The following is a 25511-nucleotide window of genomic DNA, read 5'->3' on the forward strand; positions in this document are numbered from 1 at the left end:
TGAGGGTGTGGTGGATGGGTGTCTAATGCGTTCAGTTTAAACTCTGGGGATTAGAGTTCATATCCTGTCTCAAACGAACTGTTCTAAATGTCGAACCACAGTGAAGATGTTTCCCAGACGTTAAACAGCCCGGTGATTTTAGTTGTCTAGATGCTTTTCCACACAAGGAGGAAAAGCATCTAGACATGTCTTATTCGCAACAATTTATGTGATACAATTTTCTTGTGTTCATTATGACACATCCTTACAGCCCATGCAGTTAGTTACGATCCTGTGTGAATTGTGACACTGCTAATAGGTGCAATCTTTTGTGAAACAGATCTGTTTTACTTCTGTTTTAGTCAGTACAGCTGTCTACACAGGCCTGCATAAACACTCACAATTTACGCGTGTAGCTGCGAGGTGAAGCATATTTTTACACTTAAATCTATTTTCTACAGTCTGTAACTACAGTGATTGTATTAGATACAATCAGTTTTAGCACAGTATTACCAAAGCACACAGTAGTGCTGTGCTTGAACACGTCCTGTATAGAAGCCAGGGTTTTGCAGACATAGGACATAATTCACATTTCACAGACATGGATGATTTTGAAATGTACACTCAAAGTGTAACATAGTAAATTTTGCATTGTTATAGTTGTCTATTGACATTTAAAGTGGAACAGTCACATTTGTCCAATACCCGACCCCTTTAATAAGGTCAGTGCTGACACAAATACTAAATCAGTGCATTGGATCAGCGCTTCACTTGGTGCAGCAGTATTGCATCAGAATGATATGAACATAAAATCAGCTTCCACAGAAACACAGACAGAAAAGAAATAAAAAGGAAAAGTCTTATTTAAAACTCACCCTGATAAAATGACATGTAATTGTCATGTATTAAAGTTAGCGTGATTTGTGGATGCCTGATGGTGATGCTGTGCTTCCAGTGTGTACATGTGTCGTCCACAAGCGCTGTCATGAGCTCATCATCACCAAGTGTGCCGGGATGAAGAAGCAGGAGGACACACCGGAGGAGGTACACACACACACGCACACACACACACACACTCTTACATGCGAGCATACAAATACATATGTAAACATTTTACCACAGTGTTAGCAAAACAGATGTATATGTCCTCTTTAACATCATTTTCAATTAAATATCATTCTCACAAAGAGACATGAACACACACACACACACACACACACACACACACACACACACACACACACACACTAGACCCCATTGACTAAAGATGGCTCTCACCATTCAGGCCTGTTGTGAATAAATCTTAAGGTAACTTGTGTACGCTGTGTACTAACACTTGAGCCACATGCATTATTCCTCTCTATAATACGACGGTGACCTCTTTGTAACACTGTGTATGTGTGTTTGTGTGTGTGTGTCTCCCTCTGTAGGTTGGTTCACAGCGGTTCAGCGTCAACATGCCCCATAAGTTCAGTATCCACAACTACAAGGTCCCCACCTTCTGTGACCACTGCGGCTCCCTGCTCTGGGGCCTCATGAGGCAGGGCCTGCAGTGCAAAGGTGAGTTCATGTACAGCTGGGAATTTACGGCGCGAGCACACAGGGAGACATAATAACATAACTAGTGTCCACCTATATTTAAAGTCAAGGTGGTGTGTGTGTGTGTTTTTTTTTCTTGCAGTGTGTAAGATGAATGTGCACAGGCGGTGTGAGAAGAATGTAGCTCCTAACTGTGGTGTGGATGCCCGAGGAATTGCTAAGGTCCTGTCTGACCTGGGAGTCACGCCCGACAAGATCTCCAACACTGCACAGCGCAGGAGGAAGGTAAGAAATCATTGTCAGTGCAATAAAGATATTTGCATTATTAAAATTGCTGTTAGGTTAATCTTTTCATTACACATACAGATGGTTTAGTTTTCTGAATATTCTTACTAGATACTTTTTCATCCCTTATGTCTGGAATAATGAGAAACTCCTATCTAGACACCGGTAACTGCCCATGTACCTTCTGTCTGTCTGCAGCTTTTCAGCAAATAAAGTTAATTCTTTATAAAAGGTACAAAAAATACTTGAGACAATACAATGTGAAAGCCTGCCATCTGTCCATATATGTTGGATTGATAAGAGGGAAAATGCACACATTTCACACCAAACTAACCTTAATTAGAATATATTAGTGTCTTTGTTTTGTGATAGCGTAATCTGAATGAGGGCTACTCTCTTTTTCTTCTACATGGTTTGTCCTGTTTGTTGTCATGTGAAATGTAAATTCTGTATCACATGTATATTTTACCCTTTTAACTTTCTTTCTCACCAAGAGTTAGATGAATAATTTGATACCACCGTACAGTTGATAGCTGTCGATTAGCTTAGCTTAGCATAAAGACTGGAAACAATGGAAAGCAGCCAACCAAGCTTTGTTCAAACATAACTAAATCTACCAACCAGCACCAATAAAGCTCAATAATAAACATGTAGCGTCTTGTTTGTCTAATGCGTACAGTCTTAGTTTTATGGGGCTATGTATCGGACTATTTCTTGGCTGGGTGCAGTGACTTCTTGAAGCCTTATCATCGTTGTGAGGCAGCCATTGGAGATACATCATGATAATAATACTGAGCTTTAGATGTGTTAGTCATTGCATTTTGCTTCATTTTAAGTAACTGGTTCCCCTTGTTTCCAGTCTTTGTGCTAAGCTAAGCTAGCTGGCTGCTATTGCTAGATTTATATTCAACCTACAGACATGAGAGTGGTAACAATCTAGCTTTTTTAGTTTTTAGAAATTATTGCAACAAATTAAGGTGTGTTAAATGCTATTCAGCCCGTTCAAAGTTTCATTCGGTGTGTTTTTGTGGGCAGTGATGAATGGGAAAAAATAAATTCACACGCTTTAGCTGAGAAACTGGGATTAAACTCTGCGGCTCATGATTCAAGTTTTAAGAGGTCAGCCTAGCGGAACGGTCATGTTGTCTCTCTCTCTCTCCAGTTGACTCCAGGGCAGGACCCTCCCCAGTCTCCTCCTGAGCTCTCTCAGACTGAGGAGAACAGCTTCAGCCAGCCAGCTGTCCCCACCTCCCCCTCACAGCAGGGTAACACTGAACACAACACACACACACCATCAGAAAACACAGATTGGACACAAACACGCAGACATTTCAAAGCTCTTTGACATGCATTCTTAGCAGCATGTGGTTTTAATGTGTTAATTTTACCAGCAAGACGCAGTAATTCGATTTCAGTAATAATATTGTTGCGTCTTTTAAAAAATAAGTACTTAAATGCGTTATTGTCCTTGTAGATATAAGACTAAACACGAATTATCTAAGAATTATCCCCCACCGCCCACCACCATTTGTTAGTTAGTCATCGTTCTCTCACACTTTGCAAGCTGAGAAATAAAAGTTAACTTTCTCTCTGTGGAAGGATTCCCATTTTTGTCTTACCAAGCCAAGCCAACAGCGCTGGTTCACTGCTGCTATTTAATCACCCTGGTCAGAGCTACTTTAACTGAGTCATCCCAGGTTTTAACAGAGGATGTGATCATCATTTTTAAAAGTTTATTGTAATCAGTAACAAAAAATGAGTAATATCTCCTTTTTTTTGGGTATGACGAGTCGAACAGGAAAAAAAGCAGTCAGCCTGTTTTCACTGATGTCTGATCTGCTTTTCCTGATGACACCCACAGACTTGGCAGAGTTAGATCGCCTGCAGGACGCGCTGTCGCTCGACCAGCAGGGACCCCAGCACTCCTCCACCTCCTCCTCCTCCTCCTCCTCCACCACCTCCTCTTCCTCCTCGTCCTCCTCCTCGGCAGGCAGGGAGAACGGACAGAGCCAGAGGAGGAGCCTCAAGGACTTCAACTTTATCAAGGTTCTCGGCAAAGGCAGCTTCGGCAAGGTGCGGCGCCACAGAGGAGGCGTATGGGGGGGTGTTTATCTGTTTACAGCTCTTTATGTTTATAATTGAAACTGTTCACCATTATTCATAATTGCGGAATTATCTGGAGATGTGTGATATGCATTCATATATGAGGAATTCACTTCTTTGATCTGCTTTCTCCCCTCACTCCTTCCAACGCTCCTCTTCAAACTCCCTGTCACTTCCTTTCTCTCGTCCCGTCTTCCTCCCCCTCCCTGTGTCCTCCCTCCCAGGTAATGTTGGCGGAGCTGAAGGGGACGGAGGAGGTCTACGCCGTCAAAGTGTTGAAGAAGGATGTGATCCTGCAGGACGATGACGTGGACTGCACCATGACCGAGAAGCGCATCCTGGCCCTCGCCCGCCGACACCCCTACCTCACCCAGCTCTACTGCTGCTTCCAGACACGGGTAAGAACTCCTTGCTTTACGCGCACGTACAGATTTGATAGCTAATCTCTGTTCTCTCCGTCTCATACCCGTCTATCTGTCTCTCTCTCTGCAGGACCGTTTGTTCTTTGTAATGGAATACGTGAACGGAGGAGACCTGATGTTCCAGATTCAGCGATCCAGGAAGTTTGATGAGCCTCGCTCTCGTTTCTACGCTGCTGAAGTCACCTCAGCCCTCATGTTCCTGCACCGTAATGGGGTCATCTACAGGTAAACTCAACCAATACCTCCTTTTTTTTTATGTTTTTCACCTGAGAACTCTTACCTGTTTTAGGAAATCTGATAAAAACACTTTGAGCCAGAAATATCTAAAAGATCCTTTAAAATATTCATATTCTGTCTTATTTTAGAGGTTAATCCTTATAAGAGGAGAAGAGAATGAATGACTCATTTGAAAAAGTCATAGATCATCAGGGAATTTCATAAATGGTTCCGTTATAAGGAACATAACAGAAGGTGTATGACAACATGTTTCACACTTTAATTGCAGTACGTGGTGATTCTCATGTTTTTTTCTTACATTGCATGCTCACTTTTCCCAGCGAGTCCAACTGTTGTTGAAACCAGATGGTGCTAACTCTCTGCCTCTCTCTCCTCTCGCTCTCTCTCTCTCTCTCCTCTCTCTCTCTCTCTCTCTCTCTCTCGCTTTCTCTCAGGGATCTGAAGCTGGACAACATCCTGCTGGATGCAGAGGGACACTGTAAGCTGGCAGACTTTGGCATGTGCAAAGAGGGCATCATGAACGGAGTGACCACCACCACTTTCTGTGGCACACCTGACTACATTGCCCCTGAGGTGAGATGACGTTACACCTGTCTTCAAGATCCTTGTTTTATATACCTTGGCCACACATTACTCTGATTTTTACACTACACTGTGGTCCCCAGTTCCCAGACTTTTATTTTGAAAACGTGTAGTCCAAGCCGATATTACCCAGAAGCCATCACCCAAGTAATTTTCTGAGACAACAATCTTACAGAGGCACAAAGGATGTTACACAACTGTATACACAGGCAGCATGGTACTAATCATAACTAGTAAACTGATGTTTGTCTGTTAAACTGGTTCCTCTTTAGTGAAACACATTCAGTATACATTTATCTGATGGTTGATGTTAGTAGTTAGTTTATATTCTACATTAGATAAGCTTGGTAAATATGGCTGCTGCCCAAAATGTTAAACAACAATAACTTCTATACATTAAAACCTTTTTTAGAGAAACACTTTTCTAATTTCCTCTGAGAATTGTGTGTTTTTTCTTTTGTTCCTTATTTATTTAATTCTTCCTTTTTTTCATTCCTCATTTTTCTTCACTAAGCACTTTTGATTTGAACTGACATCTTACTGTTAATACTTGCTTACTTTTCATGGATAAGATTTTAAATCCCAGACTTTTACTTCTATATTTCCACATGCTGAATACATTTTCCTTGTTGTTATTTCACCTGGATGCTGGGGTGAGTTTGTTAGAAGGCTGTTTTCACATTCAAGTGCTCTCTGTGCTCACTTAAAATCTGAATTTTAAGACATTATGTTTTATGCATATGCAACTCGAACCCTTCAGCACACATACACTAAGAATGGACTGAAGTAGGAGACAGGTTGTGTCCGGCAGTGTTTTAATATTTGCATATTCATAGATTAAAGATTTTAGGAGAAGGAAAAGGAGAATGTGTGCTTTTAAGGATTTCAAAATAATTAATTCTGTGTTTTTATGGAAAAACATATCAGGCACAAATTATTATTCAAAGCGGAGTATATTTACGTCCCCTAAAACATGTCTGGAAGGGATCTTTAAGTAGATGATTTCATGATGTGTTCCGCTGCTGCTCTTGATGACATTTAAATGGGATTTTCCAGAAGTCTTTGTTTTCTTCACTCACTACACCTAAAGACCCATCCTGTTAAAACTCATGGTATAAGGGTAGTCGTATTTCCTGCATGATTTCCATCAGTCCCTCATGTTGAACTGTGTCATGTCATTGATTTCAGATCCTTCAGGAGCTGGAGTACGGAGCCTCTGTGGACTGGTGGGCCCTCGGGGTGCTGATGTATGAAATGATGGCCGGACAGCCTCCGTTCGAAGCTGACAATGAAGACGACTTGTTCGAGTCGATTCTCCATGATGACGTCCTCTACCCCGTGTGGCTAAGCAAAGAGGCTGTTTCCATCCTTCGAGCGGTAAGTGTCATCCCTCCACAGACAGACACACCTTTACCTCAACATTTTCTCTATTTGATTATTAGAATTTGAAGAGCTATTAAATTCTCCTCTGGACTGAATCTTATCTTCTTCATCTGTGAGTCCTGCTGGTGCTTGAAGACCTCCATGGCAAACTGAAGAATAGCTTAATTTTAGTATAATTTAATTAGATCAGATCATGTACTGTATGAGTTGTGTGAGTTTAGCTTCCTCAGACTTCTCACCACTAAATACAAATAAACAAAATCTTTCTGTGAGGAGACAAAACCTTTCATTAATCATTTATGTCGTGATTTGGAGGTCAAAAGGAGTTCAATTGAATTTCACTTCAACAGTTACAAGAGATACCTGGTGATCTTTGAAATCTCAGAGGGTTGCTAAACAACATTTACTCTCCTCACATATAATACAAAAGAAAGACAGACCTGTACTGTGTTTTTATTGTTGTTGTCTTCATGTCTGCGACACCACATTTTGCCCTGCACATGTGCATCCTCACAATCCATAGAAAACGAAAAGATGAAATAGTAAAACAATTGATTAATCGGGTACGTGTCCAGTTATTAGTCCATTAATCTAGTATTTTTATCCATCTCTAGTTCACATTGTATAAATTGAGCACTTTCAGAACAGGGGAAAGTTTTGCTTACATAACTGTCAGGTTATTTTACAGCAAATCAGACACTTTGGATGACAAACAAACTGAGGCTTGGTTACATATAAATGTTATTTAACCAGAATTTAAAAAGCTAGATTAAAAAAAGATCACTTTTCAGCCAGATGCTGCCAGGTTTTAACCCAGATGTCTAGACGGCTCTTCACCTGCAAATCACCAGCACACAGCATTATGAAACGGTTGTCTGTTTATCATTCTCTGATCTATCTGTGATCATTTAAATCAAGCTATCATTCATGTTTCTTTCCTCAGAGCTGCGCATGAGCAAATTGAACTCAGTGCACTTAACGCGGAGGTGTTACACTGCACTTTTCCCTGATACTGAGAAGAATAAAAAAGTCAGTCAGAGAGGTTAAAGTAATAACAATGGGATCATAAAACCACAATAGACCACAAAGTGCTCTTACAACAATGAACAGACAGCAGGACAAAAGCAACACAGCTTTCAGTCACAGTAAATAACACCAGCACTCTGCTGACCTGTTTCATCACTCTGCCACTACACCTCTTTGTTTGTACCATTCACAGAGCCATTAATGCCTCGGCTCTATTATTAGCACTGAAATGCTTTTTTGCTCAACCCTTCCCTCTGTTTCTGTCCTTGTCATTTTATGGATGAAACCGCAGCTCGAAGTGTCTTTTAAAGAGGCTGGTTTTTCAGACAGTGTAATTTCAAATCAAAAGTGTATATTGTGTTTATGTGTTTTTTTTTTTTTTTTCTTTTTTTGTAGTTCATGACCAAGAACCCAGCCAAGCGTCTGGGCTGCGTGGTGAGCCAGGGCTGTGAAGAGGCCATCAAGACCCATGCCTTCTTCCGAGAGATCGACTGGGTCCTGCTGGAGCAGAGAAAAGTCAAACCACCCTTTAAACCCCGTATTGTAAGAAACACACACATATTACTCACACTTACTCATGCAAACGCTGACGTCTTAAATCCCTACAAAGCTGTAAATCTGAAAAAAATATGATGTGTGAGAATACAGTGTGACTGTTTGACTTACAGTCTCTTAATTTAGTTTCCTTATACATGAACTGCATTTAGGACTGATTTTTACTTTTCAAAGGGATTTTTTATTTTTACTCACAAATCCAAAAGTCATCATATCCTACTTGAAGATCACTTTCCTCTGCAGTTTAGTGTAAAATGAGGTCCTCTTGTGGCGAGAAGTGCTCAGAATTCGTTTCTGGTGATAAAAAAAGGAGAAAATGCAAGTACAGTACTGTAGCTCATGAGCCAGAGTTGCTCAAAATAATTTGATAAAATGAATGTTTAACTACACTGTTTGCTCCTGAAATAATCCAATGATCTTAACTGAATTTTCATACATTTTTGATCATTTAATGAACCCCACATACAGTAAAACGCTTTTTAGCTTGTGAAATTAAGGATTGTCTACTTGAACCCTGTTAATGCAGGTTGCATGTGTCTGAAAGTGGTTAGAAGTTCAACTAAAGAGTAATTTTCCTGTTATTATCATTTTATTGTATATTAATTTGAACAATATTTTGTGGCCTTAGCAGAGCTGGGTGTTGAGTCTCAGGACTTTTTGAGTACAAACCAACAAAAACAGAAAGTCTGCACTGAATGACTTGACTGGACAGATACTTAGATGTCCTTATGTCATTATTATGGGCTGTGTTTTATGTAGGCAAAGTACAAGGAAGAAAAATTAAGGAAATGGCATGTGTCCTATATCTTTTGATCCCAAAGAAAAAATCTGCCAACTTTTTAGATGACTCCTGACCCCAAGGTTGGGAACCACTGCTGGTGAATTTGACGTAATGCACAGGTTTAATTAGGTGTTTTTTCAGACTCAATTACATACAAAGAAGGCAGTGAGTCTCAGTGGTCAGAAGGTGTCACTGTAACATCACTTTCATAGCACTAGATTGTAGTGAAGTTTCATCCTCTGACATCCTTTCTGTGTGTGTGTGTGTGTGTGTGTGTGTGTGTGTGTGTGTGTGTGTGTGTGTGTGTGTGTGCGTGCGCGTGCGCCTCTGCAGAAGACCAAGCGAGATGTGAATAACTTTGACCAGGACTTCACGAAGGAGGACCCCGTGTTGACGCCCACGGACGAAGCCATCATCCGACAGATCAACCAGGAGGAGTTCAAGGACTTCTCCTACTGCGCCCCCGAGGAGACGCAGACCTAACACACACACACACACACACACACACACACACACACGCTGATCCGACAACACTAAACCTGGCACGCATGTACACACACATGCTTACACTCATACATGTGTAGAACCATAAATCCCTTTACAATACACACACACACACACGGTCACTCCTTTACTTTGAAGCTATTGGTTGTTGTTACTTTTGGAATATTCTTTACTTGCATTGTGTTGTTCTTGTTGCCTGGGTTTTATTATGAATATGAATATGAATATGAATATGAATATGAATATGAATATACACACCTGCGTATGCTCTCACACACATTCCCATGTACACACTTTTAACGCTTATTCTCACGCGCACACACACACACACACACACACACCACACACACACACACACACACACACACACAGCAATCCCAAGTTTTTACACACTCTCACATACCTACAGTCTCACTGCACATGCTGAGATAACCAAACACACACTCACAGATATACACACACTTAAACTGCTTCTCTCCCCAGCACCTGTATACATGTGGACTGTAGGTGCTGGGCGCAGAGGCCTGTATATAGCCTGTGTTGAGTGGCTGTATTGTGTTGGTATTGTCTGCTAGTAAAGGAGAGTCGTGGCGCATGGACAAGCACCCTACCTGTGTTATTACTGTCCTTATTGTGGACCAGTTAGGGCCAAATACCCTTTGTGCAATACCCTGACTATCTATATATTTTATGGTTTTGTTTGTTCATGTGTTATTTTTGTCTCTTTTTTTTTCCTCAAAATGTTTTTTGTGTGTGTGTGTGTGTGTGTGTGTGTGTGTGTGCGTGTGCGTGGTATGGTTGAACTCTCGCTCTCATCTGTCCTCCTGTCTTGTGTGTACAAAGTGAATGTCGAGCTTACAAGTTACAGGCTATTGAACTAATTATGTGGAGCGGAGTGTTACAGGCGGCCTGTGTAGCAGTGAAAAGCCCGAGTTCCAGCTATTTCATCCATCTGCTAGTTTCAGAGTCCGCGTCCGTCCTGTGGCCCGTGGACGTTTTTTCTTTTTCTTTTGCTTTTTTTTTCCTTCATTTCGTCTTGAATGTACATTTTCGTGTATGTGAATGCATGTTTTTTTTTTCCTGTCGGTGTGTGACTTTTTGTCTTCAGCGTTCCTATTTCCAGTAGTTACCATCAGTGTTTTCAGGCCCCCCACCCCCACTCCTCCAAAGCACCAATTCCCCTTTCCCACCTCCAGCAGCCAGTCTCACTCAGCCAAAACCACTTGCTTTTCTGACTTTTGCTTTTTTCAAGAATGGCTTTTCTTTCTTATTGCTCTCTCTCTTTTTTTATTATAATAATATTATTATTGTAAAGTGTATCTGGAGGAAACCTTTGTGTATAATACTATAACTATACTATTATAGGTCTGTTACAGCCGGGTGAAAAGAAATGTGGAGAACCAGCAGCTGAATTACCTCTCATTTCACACTCTCTCACACACACACACACACACACACACACACACACACACACACACACACACACACACACACACACAGTCAAAACACCACCTACAGACTCTCTCCTTTGCCGCCTCCTCCTTCTTCTCACTCTCTTTCTTACATACAAACACACACACATACACACACAGAGAAGGACTGTTGTCGCGTGTACTGTACAGTGATCTGAAGGCGAGCTGGTTGCTCTGTGTGCTGTAGAGTCGGTGTGTAGTGAAGCTTCGTGCACCCAGGGGTAGGGCTGTTCCTGGTCACACTTCTATCTTTACTCTGTGCCAAAATGTAGTGCAACAGCCGGGCTAGTCCTGTCTGGTCTGATTCCAATAAAACACTGAGCTGTCTACATCACTCTTAGACTTCTCTGTGTCTTCTTTCCTTCCTCTTTTTTTATTTATTTTATTTTGTTTTGTTTTGTTCTTTATTGATCCTCACCTGCTGCTGTTCAGAGGCAGGTCTGTGGGATGCTGGAGAGTTTGTGCGAGGGGAGAAGAGGAAGAAGAAGAAGAAGAAGAAGAAGACGGGAGAGGGTGGAGTGATGGGAGGGAGGAAAGGGGAGGGGAGGGTGACACTTTTCCTGGCTAGCCGACCTATCACTGCGCTATATTTCTGGAGGCCTGTAGGTGATGCACATGCAGAGGGGAGAGGAGACACTTGCTAGAGTCTGCTCAAGTCATCTGTGCTGCAGGGGACCACTTCCCTTGTGACATTTGCCACCACCTAATTGCCTCTCTGATTAATTAGACTGCCTGTGATGGTGCAAATTGTAGCGGGGAGATTTCCTGCCGCGCTGTGAACTCCTGCTGCCACCATCTCTGTGTCTTTTTTTTTTTTCTTCTTTTTTTCTCAGCCAATGCTCAACATGACACTGGATAGAGACGCCTGTTGGACACAATGACAGCCGACAAGGAGAAGAGAAGGTAAAACTGTGTTTTGCTTTGTGCTAAGACACTTTAAAAACCATCTTCTATCTTTTTGAAAATATAACCATGTACACATGTAATTGACTTGTTTGGTCAGTGACTGAGGTGAAGTGGTGAGGCCAAAGATGGTGTTGTAACCACGCTGGGCATCAGTGGTGGAAGAACTTCTCAAATTCTTTAAAAGAGTAAAAGCCCTACAATCAGAATCTTGAGTGGAAAGTAAAAAGTATCAACAGTTGAATGTGCTCTTTTAAAAGTGAAAATTGGGAATTTCGTAACTCATCAGTGTCATCTTAGTTGAAGCATTACAATGCTTCCCCACATGTTGGGAAACTCTCTACAACCAGAGCTCAGAGCTCAGTTATGGAGATGTTTAATTGAGAAACTGAAAATTCATAGTGAAAAGTAAGAAAAAGTACCATAGCTAGTTGTGAATTCTGACTAAATGAAAATACTCACGTTAAGTATTTCAAAGTGTTCCCAAATACAGTCACTGGGTAAATGCACTTTGTTACCTCTCACCTCTGTGATTCTCACTTTGACTCAGTTGAATTTCTGGATAAATATCGTGAAATTCACCTTCGTAACTCAAACAAACAAACAAACACAGTACTATGTTTTGTACTTTCTGTCTTACTCAATGAGTACGACAGAAAGTTAAAATTTTAACTATGGTATCATAACATTTCCCTAATCAGCCCATACAGAGTTACAATGTGCTGTACTTCATGTCATTCCCTGTAATATCACCTTTATATTCACAGTGACATGTAGGATTGTTTTTCAAATTGACAGCTGTCACTCATCATTTGTCTGTCCTTTGTCCCCTGCAGGGCGATCAGCCGCGAGGCGGCCAGAAGGAGACGACGGGTGGAGTCTGACGTGTTTGGAGATTTATCTCGCCTCCTGCCGCTCCAGCCCTCCATCCGAGACAACCTGGACAAGCCCTCCGTCATTCGCCTCACCCTCAGCTACATACGCATGCACTCATTGCTCAAAGGTAACAAAGGTCAACACACACATTAAGGACAGTTAACACCATCGTTGATCACTGGAAAATGTATATTTCACTGATAAAAATATGCTTAAAAATCACACAGAACTTGCCAAAAATCATATTTTTACATGCAGGTGATATGAGTGTACATTCATATATCATATATTTCTGTATATTTTGCCATGTTTAAAGAACAGGTTATATATAAAGACAAAGTTGAGACAGAAGTAAACTGTGTGTTACAGTTTCTGGGCATTTGTCCATAAACTCTAACTTTGATAGTCTCTCATGCACCATTCACCACATTTAATGTAAATTATAAATACAAACATTTCCATATTTTATATATCTGGTCACTCAATCAATACCTAATCAACATATAAGAATGAATTGTAGATTGTAGATAGAACTACAATTTCATTTTCTTCAAAGAAAGTTTGGGAATTCCCACAGATGTTAAGATATGACCGGTTCAGGTTATTTAACAAATTTTATTTAATAAATATAGCTTTGAAGGAATTCATATTGTAACCTTCAAATCTACATGTGCAAAGGCCATTATATATTATATGTATATTTCTATATTCTTTGTCTATATATATTATGTATTTATATGTATAATTGAAATGTAGTTTTTTGCAGAACAGTATCTTCTGCTTCAAAGACAGTCATGTTTCACTGAGTAAATAAGATCAGTTTGTTGAGGTAAACTTTCTGTAGATAGAGGAAGTCCTTGCTAACACCTGGAACACACACACAGATTGATCGCAAATGGACCACATCCTTTGCTCACAGTTCCCATAAACAGTGAACCCACTGAAAATGCAGAATAGAAAAGTTTCCCATGAAATGAACAATGTTTCACAGCAGTGTTGGAAAAATCAGACTGTAGCTCAATCAGTGAAACCTCTGTCTTTCTCATGTTGTTTCAGGAAATGCTGGAACAAGAGCAGAGGCCAGCCACACAGTAAAATATGGACAAGTGTTGGCAGGTGGAGGGGAACTGCGAGTGTGTGGCGGAGGCCGCGACGACAAGGAGAAGGAGACGGAGGAAGCTGAGGCCTCGGAGGAGACCAACATGTACCTGAGGATCCTGGAGGGATTTGTGATGGTTATATCCACTGAGGGAGACATGATCTACCTGTCTGACAATGTCGGCAAATACATGGGGTTGACACAGGTACACGCACACAAAAACACGCAGACATTTCTATGTGAATTATGTACTGGTGTACATTTGGGATTGAGGATTAAAGGTGAATATGTACTTTATGTTTTCTGACAGACTGAGTTGATGGGACACAATATTTTTGAGTTTACTCACCCCTGTGACCACGAGGAAATCAGAAATAATCTACGGCTAACGGCAGGTGTGTGTGTGTACGTGTGTGTGTGGTGCAAGAGTCTTTGTTCAGTTTGGGTTGTACATCCTGTGTTTGTATGATTCTTTTTATGTTTTTTTTAAATCATACAGATTTAAACTTTTTTAAAATTGTAGCTCAATAAATTGCATGTTTTTTAGAGGAAGTTTGGTGTGGTGCAAAGAGGGACTTTGTCATGAGGATAAAAAGCGCTCTGACACACAGAGGAAGAAGCACCAACCTCAAATCAGCTACGTGGAAGGTCGGTGAGAAACAGCAACCACTTGAATTCCCACTTTTCTCCCAACATTGTCAAACGTCAGAACGTAATATTTAATAATATTTACAATATCTGTCGATCTAGGTTCTGCACTGTCAGGGCCGAGCGAAGGTGTGCGTCACTCCCTCTTCAGTCTCCTGCCTGCTGCTAACCTGCCAACCTCTGCCCCTCTCACACACACTCCTCAGCACGTACACCTTCACCAGCCAGCACAGCATGGACATGAGGTTCACATACTGTGACCAGAGGTGATTTATACACGCCTGACAGCACACACACTCACATACTATAGATGAAGGACACAGAACCACACTCAGAGTGAAAACTGAAAACCAGGAGCAGCTGTGTACTGTACCGCTTGTTTTGCATGCAGTGTAAGGAAGAGTTGTGATTTCATTTTGCAATGTTGCGCATTATGAAATTATTAAGAAAAAGGAAGGAAAAATTGTCAAACTTAGTGCTCATCCCTTTTTATTCAGCAGCTGTGCCATACTGATATTTGTTCTGCTGGGTTAAACTGCTGGTTCCAAGCAATGAAAGAACAAAACAACAAGGTGAACGCAAACTGTTTGTGGGTTCTCTGCAGCTGACTAACCACACTATTACGATGAACACAGCTTGTTTAACTTGCCTCTACATAATAACATCAATTTTAACTCAGATGTTTTTCAAAATTTCACTCTTCCTGGTTGTGTATCTTCCAGACAGAAAATGTCAAATTCTGATTAGTTACAAATAACTCTCAATACAAGTTTTATTGTAAAGAATACAATACAATACTGTATATTTACAACACAAGGAAGTATCTTATGTCTCAAATAAGATTATTTTTTGATTGTTACAACAGCTTAAACTTCAATGACCTGTTATAAATCAGTGCTGTGCAGCCAAATGTTATTCAAACTGACATTTGAACATAATTTTAAAGACTCCAAAGCTACAAAAGATACCAAATATGTCAGGCTGAAACTTGGGGAGAATATGTATAAAATGACAAAACGTCTAGAGTATTGCCATTTAATGAGCTGATGCATTCATTCAAAACACAGGATCTTAAGGGTTGAAATTTCTTCCAGTATAAACATCTTACAGGTTCCTTGAAGAGCTGAAACAAGCTGACACGGAGTATGTGATACTGAGAGTGTGAAACAAGATGACTTTAACTTCCCTCAAGTTACTTATAGGGAAACAAAAGGAGAAAACTGGATTTTAAGGGGTTAATTTAGCGTGACAAAAACGAAAAGAATGATTCAGAACTATAACTGCTGCTTTGTTTCCTTTTTTACCTTCCCCTTTTTTTTTTAATTTTAGACCCACAACTGCATAATATCAGTGAACACTAAACTTGTTTGTGGCTGCTGCTGGGTGACTTGATATTTCACTGTGCTGTTATTGAGACACTATAAGTAGTTTATACAGTTTAACAGCATATTTGAATAACTGATTCATGAACATGTGCTTAACGGCTGGTTTAAAATAATAATGTGTAAAATAATGTCATGTTGTTGCTGCTCTGTGTGTTTGTGTTTGTGCAGAGTGACTTTGCTTTTAGGCTACAGTCCTGAGGAGCTGCTGGGCCGTTCCATCTATGATCTCTGTCACACGCTGGACACAAGCTGTTTGACCAAGAATCATCTGAACTGTGAGTAGCGATACACACAAGCATAAAACACACACACACACACACACACACACACATTGCACACCTGTATATAACTGATTTCACTTCTCTCTGTCTCTCTCTCTCTGCAGTGTGTTTCAAGAGTCAGTCAGTCAGCGGTCAGTACAGGATGCTGGTGAAAGGTGGAGGTTATGTCTGGGTGGAGAGCCACAGTGCTGTCATCCCCAGTGTCCGACCCTCCAAGTCCAGACCTGGCGCTCACCAGCCGCTCTGCATCCTCTGTGTTACCTACATCCTAAGGTGTGTGTGTGTATGTGTGTGTGTGTCATCCCAGTTAAAAATGCTAAGAAAATCTACTGAAGGAGATCTGACACTAACCTTGATCCAGTGAATCCATCACAATAAAGAAGAAGCTCTAAGGTTGGTCTGTCAATGGTCCGCCGCTTTGATCCAGATTGAAATATTTATTATTATTCTTTTTCATTTATTATTATACTATTTGATGGATTAAAATCAAATTTTGCACACACACATTCATGGTCCCCAGAGGATGAGGGATGCTCCCGTTTGTGTTCCCCTCACATTTCATCTTTTGTCATGATGATGTTCACATCAGGTCAGGATCTTAACCTGTCCAATACCTTGGTTTATGACCAAAAACCTGTGAAACTAATTCCATTCCTATCAGCCTCAGTACTTCATGTATGCTACATTCACACAATGCCAGCAGACTATGAAGTCCAGAAACCAGAACCAGACCAGAAAAACATCCTAAAAACATCCTAAATTCACTTCTTTTGTCATGTTTATCTGTAGCAGTTTGCTACCAAGTTCAAGCAGATACAAACAGTGTGTAGCTTCTATGAAATTATCTGAATTAATTATATTAGTGTTAATATTGTATTGTATGTTGATGTGCATTTGTAGCCAAATCTTTTCGGAAAGTAGGAGATAGCATTATTGTCAGAAATCCCCTGAATCTCCAACTTGGAATTACGTCAGTGGCTTTTCCACTCAGCTTCTCGTAAATATGGTTCAAATGATTTGACATGAATACCGCATTAGTACTAATTTAATTGTTTGTTTAATGTTAGTATTGTCAGTGTGAGCATGTTAGCATGCTGATGTTTCCCCTGTTGTACCTAAGGACAGCCTCACCAAGCCGCTGGCATGGCTGTAGACTCTGAACTACAGTGAACTGCTTAAAAAACTCTCTTTGTCGGTGTGAGACATCAACTGCTAAACCACAGCCTACTTGACGAAATAAGTGCCACATTTACAGTATCCTTTTGTAAGACTTGTAACCATGATGACCTCATATAACCAAGTTCTTATTGTGCCTAAAACCAAACTGTAATCATAGCCTTATCATTTTATAAAACAGATTTATTTTCCGGCAGTGATTTGTAATGGTTTTTGAAGATGCAGACAAATGACAGACCTGCTGATAGGAGCTTCAGATCAGACAACATTTCTGTGTCAAACAGAAATGTGGAGTCGTAAAATCACAGTACAGTGTTTGTCTGTTTTTCAGAATAAGAAGCTAACAATTTATGGTTTGCTTTAGGGCTGTGACTAATGATTATTTCAAAATCTTTTGATATTTTTTTCTGTTGAATGGTTTTTTACTTAGTCTATAAAATGTCATAAAACTGTGAAAATGTATTTTTTTGTTCAACCTATGTTCCTCAAACCAAAATATTTGCTTAACAATGATATAGAAAAAAGGAAAGCAGCAAATTGTCTCATGAGTTTTTTTTTAAAGAACTAAACCATCAGCATGTGAGGTTGTTTTAGAGCGGAAATCCCATAGAATTAGCAGGTTTTGTGTAATTCAGAGTTAATTATTAATCAATCAATCAGATTTAATGCTGCATTCATGTGTCTTACAGTGGAGTGGAGGAGCCATCCCTGCAGCTTTCTTTGGACCAGACTGTCAGCAGATATTTGAGCTGAAACCAGAGTATGAAGATCAGTCTGCTGAATCCTCATCCTAAAAGAAACAACAACAATCTGCTCTACCTCCTTCTGTGAATTCCTATCAGCTATTTTCATGGAACTAACTTTTATTAAACATTAAGCTTTCTAATTCAAAACAACTTGCAGTGTGTTTGTGTCAAATATATCCACTGATACTATTTGATGTATAGTGTTTGGATACACCTGCAAAAATCTGAATGATCTGAGCCATCAATTTCCACCAGGCAGTCAAACCAAACCCTGGGAAAATGTTGTGTATTTTAAGTAGGGTGTAGTATCAGATACATTTAATAGTTCCAACTGATAACTGTTTACTTCACACTTTTGTCAGACAGTTTGATAATTGTTGCAGCGGTACAACTTCTGTGTTTCTCAAAGAAAACTGAAAGCTTTAGGTGTATACTGTGGTTGACGACAGTTGACAGGGTGTAGTGAGAGCTCAAATTTGTTGATGAAACGAGGCAGTTTGACTTTTTCCTGACCTCTCTGGGCCTGACATTACTTCCTTTGGGGTTTCCTTCTGGGCCAATCTGACACGTGGGCTGACATCTGACTGTCAAGCATAGACATAATGCACAGTGCACACACACACACAAACACACACACACACACACACACTGAGTATATATGGTGAGATATGCGTTGTGCTGATGAAGAGATGTGAACAGACACAAGTCAAAGCCACAGCTTCCTGAATAGAGACACTCAAGAGGAAAGTTCTCGTGAGAACTTTTTCAACTTTTTACCTCTCGACCTCTAAATACACACGCGTGCACGCACACACACACACACACACACACACACACACAAATAACAGACTATTTCAAGTTTCAGTTTAACCGGCTTTACTGGTGTGAAACAGAACTGAAAATAATTTGAAAATAAAAATGCATCACAACAATAATGATGAATGAAAAAGGATGAATTGGAAATAGTAACAGATAATATAAAGTTACCCTGTATCAGGTCATAACACACTAATTAGAGAAAAGCCTAACCCTTTTTTTTTTTTTTTTTTTTTTTTTTTTGTCTTTGTGTGTCAGACCCCTCACCACCTGTTAGGAGAGTGCACAACACACACACAAACACACAACTCTTCCTGTACTGTAACAGTGAGACTGAGCACTGAGGTGGTGATTTGCAGGTCAGACCTTGTCTAGACATGTATGTTGACATATTACTACATTTGGTCACTCAAGTACAAATTGGAGCCACTTTTACTTTGCTTGAATATTTCAATTTATTTTCTTCTTGGTACCTCTACTCTACAACATTTCAGAGAGATGTATTTTACAACTTTTGTAACAATTTACAAATTAAGATTTTCAATACAAAACATGACAAGATGCAGTGTTGCAGTTTAGAGTTTAAATTAGCACCACATAAACCACCTATAACAGTAAAAGGTGCCTAACACATTGATGCATCACTAATAATAATCTAATAATATCATATATAACATTTTACCTTTGATACTTGAAGTACATTTTAATAATAATACTGGTGTATGTTTTTAATGCAGGATGTGTACTTGTAATGGAATAATGTAATATTGCAGTATTTTTCCTCTGACTCAAGTAAAAGACCTGAATATTTCCTCTGCCACTAATATACAGTGATGTAACTGTTGAAATGAAGTTCAGCCACTTACTCAGAGTCGCTGCATTTTAGGTGAACTGACCCTTTAATGTCCACTGTGCCTTTGTTAAACAACTCCAGAGAAACAAAATAAATAGAAACACAAAATCTAAATCATACAAATACAAATTATTTAACACAAATTATTTTAAAAATATATCAAACACTCAGACACATATATTTGCTTTAATAATATGTTGGACATTTCTTCTTACTATTATTATTATTATCATCATCATTATTATTTTGCCTGATCCAGGAATCTCAGCTTGGTATGAAGACTGTGTACCTCAGTGAACTTAAATCTTTACACTGATGCAGTCAGACCACAGCATGCAGGGAAAGATACTTGCTCCATCTAGTGTGTAACTCTTGTCAGTGCAACAAAACACATGCTGCAGGCAGCAACCACCACATGGCAGCCATGTTCCTTGCCTGAGGTTTGCATTGAAGCAAAGCAAGGATGACTAGAAAACCTTCACCTACTTCTGAACAGGTATGAATAATATCAAAGAAAGTATAAAGAACAATTTCATTGTCAAATCAATGGGTTTTGGCTTGTGGCCCTCATTGGGGTCTTTTGGACTTTGCTTAGGCCTTGGACATGTGGGCTAAAAGATTCTTTCACAGACTCCTATGTTTAATTTTTTGGGAACTGTCAGACCCCTAATCATTTTTCCTTGCTACTATGTCAGAGAACAAGAGACTGAATAACTTCAAAACAAATAACTGATGTAAAAAGTGCTCTGCAAAAACACATTAGTGTGTCAGGTATACCTAGCCACATATTTGCCTGTTAGAAAACATTACATAATCAAACCAGCATTGATCTAGCTTGGCCCTAGCCAGTACTGATCTCTTTATTGCTGATTTATTTGTGTATTTATTTGGATCCCCATCAGCTGTTACCAGCACAACCTCTACTCTTCCTGGCATCCATGGGAAGAGTCACAACAACAGCCTAATGTGATTATGAATTAGTTTAGTTATGGTTGTATTGCGTTACAAAAAGCTGCCTTGTCGTGTCATAATTTTTAGCCTTAAGTCTCTTCTTTGATCTCTACTGATCATTTACTGTAAATAATGTCAAGTCCCTGCTCTGTCTGTCTTTGATTAAAGGATATAAAAGATGATTGTTTTCAATAATCTTTTTATCCAACCCGCATGACCATCTAAGTATTAAGTCATTCATAAAGTCACAGCAGATTTTGAGCTTTTACTTAGCCAAGGAAAGTCACATGAAGTTTGCCAAATGGGAAAAAACATGACACTGTTTTTTGTCCTTTGAGTTTAAAGTGCTTCTTCATAACTTGGCTCTGGGAGTTTGTTTTTTTTTTTCAGCACGTTGCATTAGTTAAACTGCCATTCTCTGGTTGACCATGTCAGTTTTCAAGGTGACCCTTTGGAATTTGTGTCACCAAATGTTGTTTCAGAAGCCTGATCACTCCAGCATGACCCAGTATGAGGCACGGAGGGCGGAGATAAGAGGTGGAGGAAGTCACGGTGGCGGGTTGAGGGTTAAATTCCATACTACCATGAGCTTCCATGTCGAACATAAAACTTTCACAACCTTCACATGCATATGGGACCGTGGCCTCTGTTCCTCCAAGCTCTAGTGCATTTCCAGTGAAAGTACCACGTGACCCAACTGAACAGGCCCCTGTTTACGTCAATCCCCATATTGCCTCTTCTTACCCTCCTCTCCTCCCCCAGTCACACCCCTATGGTTGGGTGGGTGTTGTCAGGCTGTAAGCCAATGACATGACAGTGCTCAGCCTTTGAAACACAACTGTGATAAATCAGTGTGTGTGCCAGTGTGGGGAGGAAAACACAGAGGGGCAGCAACAGGGAGGATGATACAATTAAAGATAAACTGGGGCCACACGGAGGGAAACACTGGTGGGGTGATGAAAGCAAGAGCTACATGTAATCAAAGGGAATCTAAGTTCTAGCTTTTCATCTATATATTTGCATTTAATCATTAATCATCTTTTATTGAAGTCATTATTTTATTGTGTAATTAATATACGGTATAAAGAAAGGGTGCAAAAAACAGACCTAACTGAAACTGACCTTTGGTGCAGAGTTCACTGTTCAAAGTCTTTTGACTGATATATGTTCTACATGACAGGTAAAAAAAAAAAAAACAATATCTGGTTGATTCCCTGGTGTGCAAGCAGGAACATGCACAAGCTTAAGAATTTGTACAGGATTTTTTGTATGACTGTAGCAAAGTGGGAAAAAAATTCCATAAAATTGAAAAACACTTCAAGAGAAAAATTTAATCAATCAAAATGGGGTAAAATGAAATATTAGTACTTCCAAAAGTACACATAAATATGAAATAAGGGAAATAAATGTGCAGGAGAAGAGGGATGTTTCTAGAGCTGATTTGAAAGTAGGTAAGGTTGGGACATATTTAAAGGTGTATGGGCTTTGGGATAATTTAGGAAAGTCATTCATTTTATTAATAAGACAAATCTCTCAATTTTTGACTACTCTCTACGCTTTGGGTTTTTTTTTTTTTCCTCTTTTAAAATCAATTTATGGCAATCAGTCAGTCAAAGCAGAACACATTTTGGCCTACATGATCTTCGCCAGGCAAAAAAGCTCTTATTTATTTTGTGGAAAAAAGCTCTTATTTTGAAAAAAAAAAAAAAGTATTGCAAACAATGTAAAAACAGCAAAAATGTGTACATAGGTTGTGTATTGACAACAATCCTTTCTTTATAGGACATGTGTCCTAATTGTAGACGCAGCTGTCATTTTTGGTCTGCATATATTGCCTGCCTGTCTTTTTCCCACATGGATATCTGATGAAGATCTTGTAGGTCAAAACGTTTGCTTTAATATATTCTTAGCAACCTGCAAATTTCATTATGCTGACAATCTGTCCTTTTCCTTTACTTGTTGTTTTTGGACTGCACCTGTACTCAGCTAGGGTTGGCTCCTTTACTTTGAAAGCATGTGGTTGGTTACATGAGTGAAGCAAAGTGAACTATTTTTCAAATAATGGGCCTCTTAAAACATAAAAAGGCAGCTGTGTTCAGGATACATTTCTGAGGTGTGACTGTTGGATATGGAGCTTCAGATTATCTTTACTGCTGTTTGCCTATCTCCCACTAAGATCAGAACAAACAAGCATAAAATATTCAGATATTACTGTATATCCGTTTTGTCTTTCTGTTTGGTCAAAAATTTTGCAGTTTCATCTGTCAGGATATCAGCCTTTGAAAGGCAATAAAGCTATATGGCCCTGTAGTCTACCAACAGAACAATACAGTGATAAGCTCTTCCATTATTGCATTAGTAATCCTGAGACATTGCCTTGACTTTGTGCCAGATGCAATGGGTAACATAGTTACTATTGATTACTTTGTCCAGCTGACATCAGGGAGATGATACATGATGTTCAGAACATACAGATTTACAATCTGACCACGCGAACCTGCACCAAACCTGTGTGCTTACATATATTTAACATACTGTATGCATAAAATCACACCTAATTGAGCCATAATTCAATTTGCTTTTCATATTTTGCAATCATGCGTTTGTACCACTGTTTAGTATGAATGTGTATTTGCATGTGTGCCCGGGGGGAAGGATCTAATCTTATCTCCTGTGCAGAGTCCACGGGTGTAAGCCCAGGTCAGGGCCTTCGCTCAGACGAGCTCAGCACTAAGATTCTGCCTCTGTGTGCCATGTAGAGTGCTGGACAATGTTTGCATGTACTGTATGTTAGAAACAGACATGAAAGCAGTTTTACATAAGAGCCACTTTGTACCTCAGCTGTGCTCAGACTGACTGCTCATCCCCAAGAGTTAAAGTCATATTTAAATGTGTATAATTGCTCTCACATGTTGGTCGCTGCGTAGTAGCAGAGATTTACTGCAGATATTCAATGATGCTATTGTTGGAAACATCGCTGTGTATGCAATGAGCACAAAGTAGGCTATAAAAAAAGCTCTGCTGATTGGCTGATCAGTAGGTTGTACCCATGTACCTTGCCCCTATGCTGAATCAAGAAGGCTCTGGTGAAAATTATCTTGAGCAGCCTGGTAGTGCTGTCGCAGCTCAGTGGAAGACAGCAACCCCTCAGCTCTCCTCCACACACACACACACGTTCATCTGCCTTGTTCCAGCTGTCTCTGAAATGCTTTCCAGCAACCCCCTATTCACACACACACAATGAGTGACCTGCTGCCCTATATTATGTTGTCTCATATGGACACATACAATTGTGCACACATTAATGCACCATAGCACACATACATCTGGACAGAACATGCATAGATGGGCTGGTTTGTCTCCATAAAGTATCAAGAAACTTTTTGGCTTTATAATTAAGCTTAACAAGAGGATAATCACCTCAGCCACTGATGTAAAGGTTCAGCTCCTTCAAGTTTCAGGTTGGCTTTCTGCAACACCAGTGCTGTTATTTTTCAGTGGAAATTGTCAGTCTTTTGTTTTGAAGATCAAATTCCCAATTTTCATGCTTTAATTTTGTAGCCAGGCTAGCAACATGGGTCTGAGGATGATAATATCGGACTGTCTGTTGGTTGGCCCACCACTTTGTGTGGACATTTTGTATGTTCATGGTTCTCAGAGGTTGTATCCCACTGACTTTTTGCCACAAGGCCAAACTTTTCACTTATCCAGCAAAATCTCTCAATGTCTGCTAGATGGATTGGCACAAAATTTGCTGTAGATATTCATGGTTTTCAGCATGTGATCAGATAGTAAAATGTCTCAACAAATATTGGATGGAGTGCCCTGAAGCACAGGCAGACATTTACATTCTCCGTCAGGACGAATTGTAATGGCTTTGGTGATATCTGAACTTTTCATCAAGCACTGTCCAGTATTGGTTTATGTTAACTAATGACATTCCCATCAGCCACAGCTTACCTTTGCGTTTAGTTCTTATTAATAAATGTAGTAAAACACCCACTACGTTATCCAGTATTGTCACTGTGGCCATGTTTAGCATGCTGATGTTAGCATTCAGTTAGTAAAGCTTATAGTTATTTCTGCTGATAGTCACAAACTGTACATCACCAGTACAACTCCCCATTAACTGTAGCTACCTATAAGGGTGGTTAATGACTGATGCAAACACAATGGGCCTTTACAACATCTCCCACCTGACCCCCCCACCCCCTTCTCTCTCTCTCTCTCTCTCTCTCTCTCTCTCTCTTTTTCCTGTGTCACTCACTCAACAGATCAGGGAACTGCTGATGACAGCAGGGCCCTGCAGAGATCCTTTGATCAAGCAACAAAGTACAGAACTGTAACACTGTGGTTGCAGTACAAAAGCTAATGAATGACCAGGCTGATACACTTTGTATCCGCCAGCTTATGTTCCCATCAACTTAATACAATTATAGTAATGTTTGTAAGTGCTTATAATAAGGTTGTAATGTGCAGTTTTTGTTGGAACTGTGTTTAAGAGGTGCTGATTCAGTGTGATTATTTTGGAGGCTGTAGTCTGTGGAGCTGTTGCTTTATACAGAGAGAGGTGTTTCTGTTATTTAGCCTTCCCTCATTGATTCAGATGGAGTGGAAAAAATAATGGGAACACCTGTAAATAGAGTAACAAACTAATGCGGTTTAATAATAATCCTCACGAGGATATGATTTGTTGCAGGACTGCTGAATTAGACTACATCACTCTTATCTGGTTGTACCTATTAAACTGACAACTGAGTGAACACTTGGCCATTAAAACTGACCCTGAAATTAACGGTGCAAACTCGGGAGCGCGCACTGTCAATTGCCTCGCACGAGCACGCGCACGCGATGGTCCTCCTCTTCCGCGTGCATCCCGAGAAGCCCCTGTTGCCTCCCTTGGCTCGCG

At 40.0% G+C, this 25511-nt stretch overlaps 2 protein-coding genes across 2 annotated transcripts in view; both read left to right on the forward strand.

The window, feature by feature from the left end:
• The window catches only part of prkcea (protein kinase C, epsilon a), a 34818-nt gene extending 23616 nt beyond the window's left edge, over nucleotides 1-11202 (forward strand). The window contains exons 5-15 of the mRNA XM_018675480.2: nucleotides 935-1023; nucleotides 1410-1539; nucleotides 1661-1803; nucleotides 2966-3068; nucleotides 3665-3876; nucleotides 4131-4304; nucleotides 4399-4553; nucleotides 5000-5138; nucleotides 6336-6524; nucleotides 7953-8099; nucleotides 9226-11202. Coding sequence (XP_018530996.1) covers nucleotides 935-1023; nucleotides 1410-1539; nucleotides 1661-1803; nucleotides 2966-3068; nucleotides 3665-3876; nucleotides 4131-4304; nucleotides 4399-4553; nucleotides 5000-5138; nucleotides 6336-6524; nucleotides 7953-8099; nucleotides 9226-9375 — 1631 coding nt within the window. The 3' untranslated portion in view covers nucleotides 9376-11202. The remainder of the gene's footprint in view (nucleotides 1-934; nucleotides 1024-1409; nucleotides 1540-1660; nucleotides 1804-2965; nucleotides 3069-3664; nucleotides 3877-4130; nucleotides 4305-4398; nucleotides 4554-4999; nucleotides 5139-6335; nucleotides 6525-7952; nucleotides 8100-9225) is intronic.
• A 126-nt stretch (nucleotides 11203-11328) lies between these two features.
• On the forward strand, nucleotides 11329-18126 carry epas1a (endothelial PAS domain protein 1a). The gene is made up of 9 exons (XM_018675492.2): nucleotides 11329-11771; nucleotides 12608-12774; nucleotides 13704-13951; nucleotides 14057-14141; nucleotides 14294-14394; nucleotides 14497-14660; nucleotides 15948-16054; nucleotides 16165-16333; nucleotides 17926-18126. Exons 1-9 carry the CDS (start codon nucleotides 11746-11748, stop codon nucleotides 17987-17989), a joined length of 1131 nt encoding a protein of 376 aa, XP_018531008.1. The 5' UTR covers nucleotides 11329-11745; the 3' UTR covers nucleotides 17990-18126.
• Nucleotides 18127-25511: the final 7385 nt, after the last annotated feature.

The sequence above is a fragment of the Lates calcarifer genome, linkage group LG23 (assembly GCF_001640805.2).
Source record: "Lates calcarifer isolate ASB-BC8 linkage group LG23, TLL_Latcal_v3, whole genome shotgun sequence".
Classification (NCBI taxonomy): domain Eukaryota; kingdom Metazoa; phylum Chordata; class Actinopteri; family Centropomidae; genus Lates; species Lates calcarifer.